The sequence below is a fragment of the Colossoma macropomum genome, unplaced genomic scaffold (genome assembly GCF_904425465.1).
Source record: "Colossoma macropomum unplaced genomic scaffold, Colossoma_macropomum, whole genome shotgun sequence".
NCBI classification, from domain to species: domain Eukaryota; kingdom Metazoa; phylum Chordata; class Actinopteri; order Characiformes; family Serrasalmidae; genus Colossoma; species Colossoma macropomum.
Window position 1 is genome coordinate 26,752,043 of NW_023494795.1, and position 8,294 is coordinate 26,760,336.

General features: G+C 42.0%; 2 protein-coding genes across 2 annotated transcripts; both read right to left on the reverse strand.

The window, feature by feature from the left end:
- Positions 1–1,589: 1,589 nt before the first annotated feature.
- LOC118816112 (tubby-related protein 3-like) lies at positions 1,590–4,670 on the reverse strand. The gene is made up of 6 exons (XM_036582622.1): positions 4,083–4,670; positions 3,682–3,794; positions 3,427–3,544; positions 3,238–3,336; positions 2,023–2,194; positions 1,590–1,846 (listed from the first exon to the last, which is right to left on the reverse strand). Exons 1-6 carry the CDS (start codon positions 4,668–4,670, stop codon positions 1,713–1,715), a joined length of 1,224 nt encoding a protein of 407 aa, XP_036438515.1. The 3' UTR covers positions 1,590–1,712.
- Positions 4,671–5,127: 457 nt separating this feature from the next.
- LOC118816113 (golgin subfamily A member 6-like protein 6) lies at positions 5,128–6,982 on the reverse strand. The gene is made up of 3 exons (XM_036582623.1): positions 6,830–6,982; positions 5,276–6,083; positions 5,128–5,132 (listed from the first exon to the last, which is right to left on the reverse strand). The coding sequence occupies exons 1-3, from the start codon at positions 6,980–6,982 to the stop codon at positions 5,128–5,130; spliced, it is 966 nt and encodes a 321-aa protein (XP_036438516.1).
- Between the last annotated feature and the right edge of the window lie 1,312 nt (positions 6,983–8,294).

Consider the following 8,294-nt stretch of genomic DNA (forward strand, 5'->3'; position numbering starts at 1 on the left):
TAAGTACAGCTCTACACATATCACTACTTCAAACCTATCAAATTGAAATCAGGTACACACGACCAGGTGTAAATGTTTAGAAGACCGTTAGAGAACATCTTGGAGGAAGCTGTCTTGCTTAAACCCCAGATATCTGGTCTGGTTTGCTATTTGTTATTGGAGTATGTTGCATCATCATGCCTAGATAAAAAAGGTTCCCTCAGGCCTTCAGAAAGAAAGTTGTAGAAGTCTGGAAAGGGATTTCAGAAGATATCCAGAATTTTGGAGATCAGTGTTTTCACTGTCCACTTTACAAGTGGAGAAGATTTAAAACCACTGCCAACTGATCCAGGAAGGTTAACCTGATAGCAGACCGTATATAAATAAGTCTCTAAGCGCCCCAAAATTTCATCACAAGTTCTCATCACAGTGGCTCTTGCTACTGTTTATGTGAAAGTGCATGTACAATTAGAACAAGACTGCACAAATTTAACCCACATGGGAGGTGCTCCAGGAGGAACCCTTTGCTGTCTAAAAAGAATATCAGGACAAGGCTAAAGTTTGCTAATGGATATCTAGGCAAGGAAGTGGGGGCTGGAACAATGTGCTATGGACAGGCGAGTCCAAAATAGAGTTGTTTTTGCCACAGTACCAGAAGTAGCCATGTTTGCCAAAAACCAAAGACAGAAAGATGGTGGAAATGTTATGGTTGGAGACTGCTTTGCTGCCTCAGGGCCTGGCCAATCTGCAATCACAGAATCAACTATAAATTCTCTTTTATACCAGACAGTTCTTGAGGAGAATGTGAGGCCATCTGCCAAAAAGTTAAAGCTGATGAAGTGGACCTTCCAACAGGATGAAGATTCTAAACATATAAATAAATCCACTAATGAATGGCTCAAATGGATTACATGGAGAGTTGTAAAATGTCCTAGTTAAAGCCCAGAACTGAATCCCACTGAAATGCTGTGGGGGGGATTTTAAATGGGCTGTAAATGCAAGAAGCCCCTCAAACGTTGTACAGCTGAAATACAAAAGCACAAAAGGAATAGGCAAGAATTTCTCCCAGTAAATGCCAAAAAACTGGTAGACAGTAATAGGAAATGCCTACACATAGATTTTTCTGTCAAAAGAGGCAATACCAGTTACTGAAGCCAGAGGTGTACATACTTTTTCAACAGAAAAAAGGACATCTCAGCTAATTTCCTTTGTTTTTTGTTCTGCTGTGTACCATTTATTTATGCACAATATTTAGCTGATGATAAAATACTAAATATATTCCCACATATGTAATTAAAAAAAAGAAACATTTTATAGGGTGTACTTAGTTTTTCACATGACTTTAAGTCTGCTCCCTGTAGAAGTTTTCACTTAGAAAATCATCAAAACATGTAATTTAAATGGGTATGTTCGAAGTTTTTCATACAACCGTATCTGCAGATTAAAAATGCATAAATGTCTGAAATGTTTAAAACGTTTATAATGTAAAGAAAATAATCTGCTCTGCGTCAGCTCTGCCTTCACGTGTAGGTCATATACCTGCAAAACTCACAACTACTGCACTAGTACACTTGATGACTAAATGAAGAGGACCAGTGAGGAGACTGATCTTTAATGCTTTTATTACAGGCTAGACAGGATGTATTTGGAGCCATGCTGCTCTGAATAAAGGAGGGAGTAAGCTGAAGAAAAAGAAAGAATAAGGACAGAATGCACATAAGCAGATGTAGATGTCAAATGCAGGCCAGTTTGCTGTGGATGCTGGACAGGCCGATGCTGAAGGCTTGAAGGGCGCACAAGGGATAACAGTAGTGCAGCGTGAACTCATTATCAGCCATGCGGGCAAACACCATCAGAATGTTGTCAGCTGAGGAGAAAAAAAGCAGAAAAAGATTCATCAAAATCCAAACAAACAGGAGAAAGACAATAAATCAGCTAAGTTGTTCTGACACAAAGAGAGAGAGGAACGACCCAATGAAAGGAGAAACATCCATCTGAAGACACACTACGAATGTACAAATGAGTAAAAGCTTGTGAGCTTACGTTTGTCGGCATGAATGAGCTGAAAGTTTCTCCTGGAGGCCCGTGGTGTCAGTCCGTAGAAGTTCAGCTCGTAGCCCATAGTGACATCATTCCACACTGCATCTTTATTACGCAGCTGGATGACATTCTCCAGTTTAGGCTTCTGCCACCTCTTTAATAAAGATCTCTGATCCTGTTAATGATGCACACATAGATAGATTAGAAACAGTATTAGCTGATCCGCTGCTACACTACCCTGTCCGTCAGTGGAAAAGAACCACCATAGGACCACTGCTGACCAGATGCCATAGGTAAAATGTCTGACATGGTCTTTCTCGTTTCTGCTATTTTTCTTTTTTCGTTTTTCCTGGTGTTTTTGATAGCCTGATTAATATTTTTGGCAGCGTCTTCATTTGAATTAAAATCGACAGTGACAGTGACCGGACTCAACTACTGAACCCTTACTCTGCTATTGCATTGCTATTGCCACTGTATCTAAAACTAGTAAAAGCAGTCTTTAATTACTATTTAATGAATGAAGCGTTTTAATTAAGAATCTTTCAGTAAGCCTAAGAATCACATGCACATCACAAAATCACAAAAAAGAAAAGGGTACGGTCTTTGTCAGCCTGTCTAGTTAAAGCTTTTGGAATCATATGTAGCCTAAGCTACACTATACTGCCAAAAGTATTCGCTCGTCTGCCTTCACACACATATGAACTTGAGTGACATCCCATTCTTAATCCACAGGGTTTAATATGATGTCGGCCCACCCTTTGCAGCTATAACAGCTTCAACTCTTCTGGGAAGGCTTTCAACAAGGTTTAGGAGTGTGATTTCATGACTGGACTTGTTGCACAGGTGGGATCCTATCACAGTACCACGCTGGAATTCACTGAGCTCCTCAGAGCGTCCCATTCTTTCACAAATGTTTGTAGAAGCAGTCTGCATACCTAGGTGCTTGGTTTTATACACCTGTGGCCATGGAAGTGATTGTAACACCTGAATTCAATGATTTGGATGGATGAGTGAATGCTTTTGGCAATATAGTGTATGTGAACCACACAGAGACCAAAGTAACAAGGTGCAATGATAGAGAACATTAAAAAGAAACTTTGTACATCTTTATCAGCTCATCTAGCTTTCAAAACAACTGAGGCCCCATGAGAACTGGAAGAGGAACTGTGTGAGATGGGATAATCTGTGGTCATCAACAGTGAATAGCATCAAACTCACCTTAATAGAGTGAACTGGAGAGCGCTCAGAGTTCACGTTCATGCCAGGGATGATGACAGACATCTTGCGTGGTCCTTCACCTCCCATTAGATCGGCCTCCTACAGAAAGAACATGCGATATATGTTCACTATTCCTTTACGCTGGTTCTTTCCCAATAAGAATGTGTGTGCATATGTTTGTGTACTCACATAGCGGATTGTTGTGAGCTCCTGCTGTGGGTTTCTTCCCTTCAGCAGAGCTCTACTGTTCTTGCTGTTGGTCCTGCTTTTTCCACATAATGTGAATTTAGTCCCCAGCATGTTTGACCTACAAAAGACACAGAGAACCTAAGACTACATGATCAGACCTACTGATAAAGGAATACAGCTCTATGGAATGAAGACAGCCATACACAAAGGGAGCCCCTAGAGGGCGTCACTATTTTAGTAGAAGCTCGTACATACCTTAATTTCCCTACGACGTTCTCACCCTCATGATACCAGCCAGAGGGATCCACTGAGATCACATAGTTAGCTGTCATGGTGGTACTTGTGTTCCTAGCGGACAACAGGAATTTCTGAGAAAGAATGACAAAAAGACAGATTGAGAAAGAGAAAACAACAATATGGTATGGTGAAAAATCAACCCCCCTCCTTTACGCTCCTTATGTAGCTAACAACTAATGTAAGCTTACACTCTACCAATTAGCACGGTGCTAACTGCAGGGCTAAATCATACACTTTCAGACTGTTTCAAGTTGTTAATTAATCTCAAATAAACTTGCTTTTGTGGTTTCTGACACTAAATGACAAACGTGACTAAAGTACATGCTGTGTCTATCCCTGACACTCTGCCCCCTTCTGACCTTCTTGCCATCCTCTTCCTCCAGGTACATGTGAAATATGGGGTGGAGGTTGTTGTCTGTGGTCTTCATGTCCCGCTTGATGTGACACCGGACTGTAATACCCTGTGGAGCTGGCCGCAACGCAAAGACCGATAAGTCGTCCACAGTGATGCCAGACGTTTTCCTGCTGTCAGAGCTGGTCTCATCCACCTTATTCTCTGTGGTACAATCTTGCTCTGGGCTGGCTTCCTCAGGTCCAATGCTGCTCTCATCCCCTGAACCACCCACTGTGCTGGTGGGTGTAGTGGGGTCAGCTGGCTGGGGACTGGTCACTTTGAGCTCCTCTACAGGGCCTGGGCTCGAGCTCAGGGGTCTTACGGAGATGAGCCGTGGTCCTCCGTTTGTAGAAACAGGCCCGCTCAATGGTTCTGGTGTCTTCTGCTCCGGAGGCCCGTGCTGCTTTTCGTCTCCGTCAGTCACCATCAAAGGCCTGTTGGACCTTTTTCGCTCAGAGCCCCTGCGCTCAGCTCCATGCTGTGACCTGAATATACTGCCCTCACCAAACATTCGCTTCATCCACTCTTTCTTCTGCTTCTTTTCTTTCTTCATATGCTCCTCTAGCGCTTTCTGTATTCTCTCTGTCTCCAGCTGTCTCTCCCTCCTCTCTTTCTCTCTTTCCTCTTCTCTCTGCTTCTCTGGCTCATTCTCCTTTGCCTCCTCTATCTCTCTCTTCTTCTCCTCTATCTCTGTCTCTATCTCTGTGTCTATCTCTCCTCCTATTTCTTCCTTTTTGTTTGATGTTTCTTTTGGGTTCTTTTCCTTTATCATTGTCTCTTCTTCTAGCTCCCTCTCTTCTTTTTCTGTCATCTTCTTTTTCTCCCTCTTCAATTCTTCTTCTTTCTCCACCAGCTCTCTTTCCATCTGCTTCTGGAGCTCTTCAAACTCATTCTGTTTTTCTTTTTCTTGCTTTTCTTCCAGTTCTGTCAGTTTCTTTTCTTCTCTCTTGCTCTCCTCCTTTCTCCACTCTCTCTTTCTCTGTTTCTCATTTTCGTTCTTTAGATTTTCTTCAACCTGGGTTTCCTGCACTTTCATTTCTATCTGCCTTCTCGCCTCTGCTTCTCTCTCCTTCTCCAGCTTTTCAGATTCCCTTCGTTTTTCAATCTCTCTCTTTGCCTTCTCTCTTTCTCTCTGTCGGATCTTCTCTTTCTCAGCCCTAATTTCTTTCTCTCTCTTTTCTTCCAGGTCCCGAAATCTATGCTGCCACTCTTCCTCCTGTTTCTGGATCATTTCTTTCCATTTCTCTTCCTCTCTTAGGGCTTTTTCTTCTTCCTCCATGATCTTTCTCTCCATCTCTCTCAGTCGCTCTTCTGCCTGCCTGTGTCGTTCCTTCTGCTCTCTCTCTAGCTCATTCTCTTTCTCTCTCTCCATCTCGCTCTCTTTCAGCTGCTCCCGTAGTTCCTTTTCCATCCGTCTCTGTCTCTTCTTCAGCTCTCTCTCCATCTTTTGTCTCTCACTCTCTTTCTTTCTCTCCATTTCTTCCAGCATGACTTTTTCTCTCTCTTTCACTGCCCTCCTCTCCTCCTCCACCTGTCTTTCCATCCTTTTGCATATATCTTCCAGTTCTTCTAGTTTTTCTTGCTCTCTTTTCATTACTTCTTCTCTCTTGGTTTGTCTTTCTCTTGCCTTTCTCTCTTTTCTTTCCCACTTACTGCTGTTCTTTGATTTCGGAGCATGCTCTCTCTCCTTCCAGTTCAGATGTTCTGTATTTTGCTGAAACAGGATCAAACTTTCTCTCTCAGCATCGAGGACCTTCTCCTCTATATGACTTTCTTTCCCTGCCATCTTCTCCTTCACCTTCTCCAGATCTGTTCTTATCTCTTCATGTCTCTGTCTGCATCTCAGCAGCTCCATCTGATGCCATCTCGCCCTGTCTTCCAGACCAAACGCACCTACCTCAGGCTTTATTGGATGCTGCAGAGCGTCCTCACTTTTGCTAATAAGATCCTGTCCCAGCAGATTCTTCTAAAACACACAAGAACAGCACATGTGAAAAAGACCTTTTCATTAACAGAATTAAGTGAAAGAATTGTGGATCCAAAGTAGGAAAAGTAAGTGAGAAATCTTCTATACAGAGTTAGCTAAGCTAGGTTAGCTACATTCTCAGGATAGCCCCCTTTTACTGGTGCTACCAGCTGGCTAAGATGAAGAAGCTCTCGTACGTACAGTATTCCAGTGATTTTTTAAATATTCATGTTTCAAAAAGAAAACAGACAGTTTTTTTTTAATCTGAGTGATAGCTAATGCTAGATTAACTGGCTACAGGTACAGTTTCATTCCTCTTAATAGTGAACATTAGCATGACTCTACTAAACTACAGCACACACAGCATCCTCATTTTAGCATTGTAGGAATTTTAATCAGTTCATCGACTAGCACAACTCCACCTGTCGCTGTTGTCACTCAGGAATGTACTAAACTGAGCTCTTATCTTGTGTTTGAGCACTGAGGTAAAATACAATGACATATAGATTTGACCAGCTAACCAGCTAATCTAACGATCAGGAGAAATTAGCACATGTAGCCTAGCAAAGCTACCTAGTTACCACTTAGCTAAATATAAACTTAATATAAATATAAATACAAACTGTCATAAATTCACACTCTATACAAAGCTTCTGCTTTCTTTCTAAAACATGAATATTACAACAATCGCTGTAATATTTCTGGTGATTGCTGTCTTGTTCGGGAGTTTAGCTAGCATGTCTTACCTTTCTCTCCTCTCTCCCTTTCTTTCTCTTTCTCTCTTTCAGCTGCAGTTGTTTGTCCAGCTCTCTAAGCATCTCCAGCTCCTCTCTTTCTTTCCTGTCTTTCTTAATCACTCTCTCCCACTCCATCACAGTCCACATCTTCAACACAGCCATCTCTCTTTGCTCTTTCTGTCTCTCCTCTTCCAGTTTCCTCTTCCTCTCCTCCTTTTCCATCCTCTTCAGCTTCCTCCTCATCACCTCTATTCTTCTCTCCATCTCACTCCTCTCTCTCTGAAGCTGTCTGAGCTGCTCCTCCTCTCTCTGCCTCTCCAGAGTTCGACTGTTGAAGAAGGTCATTTTGGGGAGGCAGCTGCTCCAACACCCACAGTCTATGGGACCAAGTAGGGGACACAGCTTCATCCTCTCTGGTGATTTTAGCTCTAGAACACAAAATAAAGTACTGGATTAATATGTTTAGTAACGAACTCATGTGGAAAATTGATTTTGGACCTATATTGAAAAAAAAAAAACTAAAGAAAACGATGTAAAAACATCTGAAAGTTGAAGACTGGGGGGGGTGGGTATATACAGATAAAGGCCAAAAATAGAGGAAAAGAAAGAGAGGGAGAAAGGGGGTGGAGAGAGAAAGAAAGTAAGAGAGAAAAAGAGACAGAAAGGTGGAAGGAAAAGAGAAATAAACAGGTGAAGAAAGAAAGAGTGAGAGAGGTGAAAAGAGAGAGATGGGAAGGAGAGAGATGGAGAGAAAGAGGGGAAGAGACACAGTGAGAAGACAGAGAGATAGAGGAAGTGAGAGATTAAAAAGGTGGAGAGAGAGGCCAAGAGAGACAGAGAGAAACTGAGAGAGAGACACAGAGAGAAAGAGGGACAGAAGGAAAGGTAGAAAAAAGTGGGGGCGAGAGAGGTTTAAAAAGAGCGAAAGAGAGAAAGAATGTGAAAAGTAAGATGAGAAAGATTGTTTAGACTTTAGTAAAATAATGATTTATAAAGCGGACAGTTCCGGGCCTAAAATCTGACTGGCTGAGCCGTGTTCCATGATGGCTTTACAACAACTGAATTGTGTATTACTGCGCCACGGCATGACCCTTGTGCTGTTGATGGAATAATCCTTGACTCTCACGCTGCTCGCATGGGCCACTGAGTATATTGTTGAAGAAGGAACCCGTTTTTTGTTTAAACTGAGGGGCTGGCAACTTATGTTCTTAACTAGAACTTGGCTGGTCAGCTAGCTAACAGGCTAAAATATAGCTAATAGCCCGAACAACTCCATTATTAATATCACAGGCTTGAATGAAAATACTTATGGTATGATTAAGTGTAAAACTGCAGTATGAAAGTCTAAAAGTGTCACGCTTCAAATGTTTGTGTTTCAGTCAGAAGTAGCGTTAAACACAGGGTACTTCTGACTGAAACACAAACATTTGTACTAGCTATAAACATTTAGAAATTCTGGCCTTTACTGCCAAAT

Excerpts from the sequence above, each read along its gene's own strand:
- LOC118816112 (XM_036582622.1), bottom strand. The coding sequence starts at position 4,670 with ATGAAGAAAGAAAAGAAGCAGAAGAAAGAGTGGATGAAGCGAATGTTT. Across the intron at positions 3,337-3,426 it reads AGCTCACAACAATCCGCTAT|GAGGCCGATCTAATGGGAGG; the intron begins GTGAGTACACAA and ends TTCTTTCTGTAG. Across the intron at positions 1,847-2,022 it reads GCTCATTCATGCCGACAAAC|CTGACAACATTCTGATGGTG; the intron begins GTAAGCTCACAA and ends TTTTCTCCTCAG.
- LOC118816113 (XM_036582623.1), bottom strand. The coding sequence starts at position 6,982 with ATGGCTGTGTTGAAGATGTGGACTGTGATGGAGTGGGAGAGAGTGATT. Across the intron at positions 6,084-6,829 it reads AAGGGAGAGAGGAGAGAAAG|AAGAATCTGCTGGGACAGGA; the intron begins GTAAGACATGCT and ends TGTGTGTTTTAG.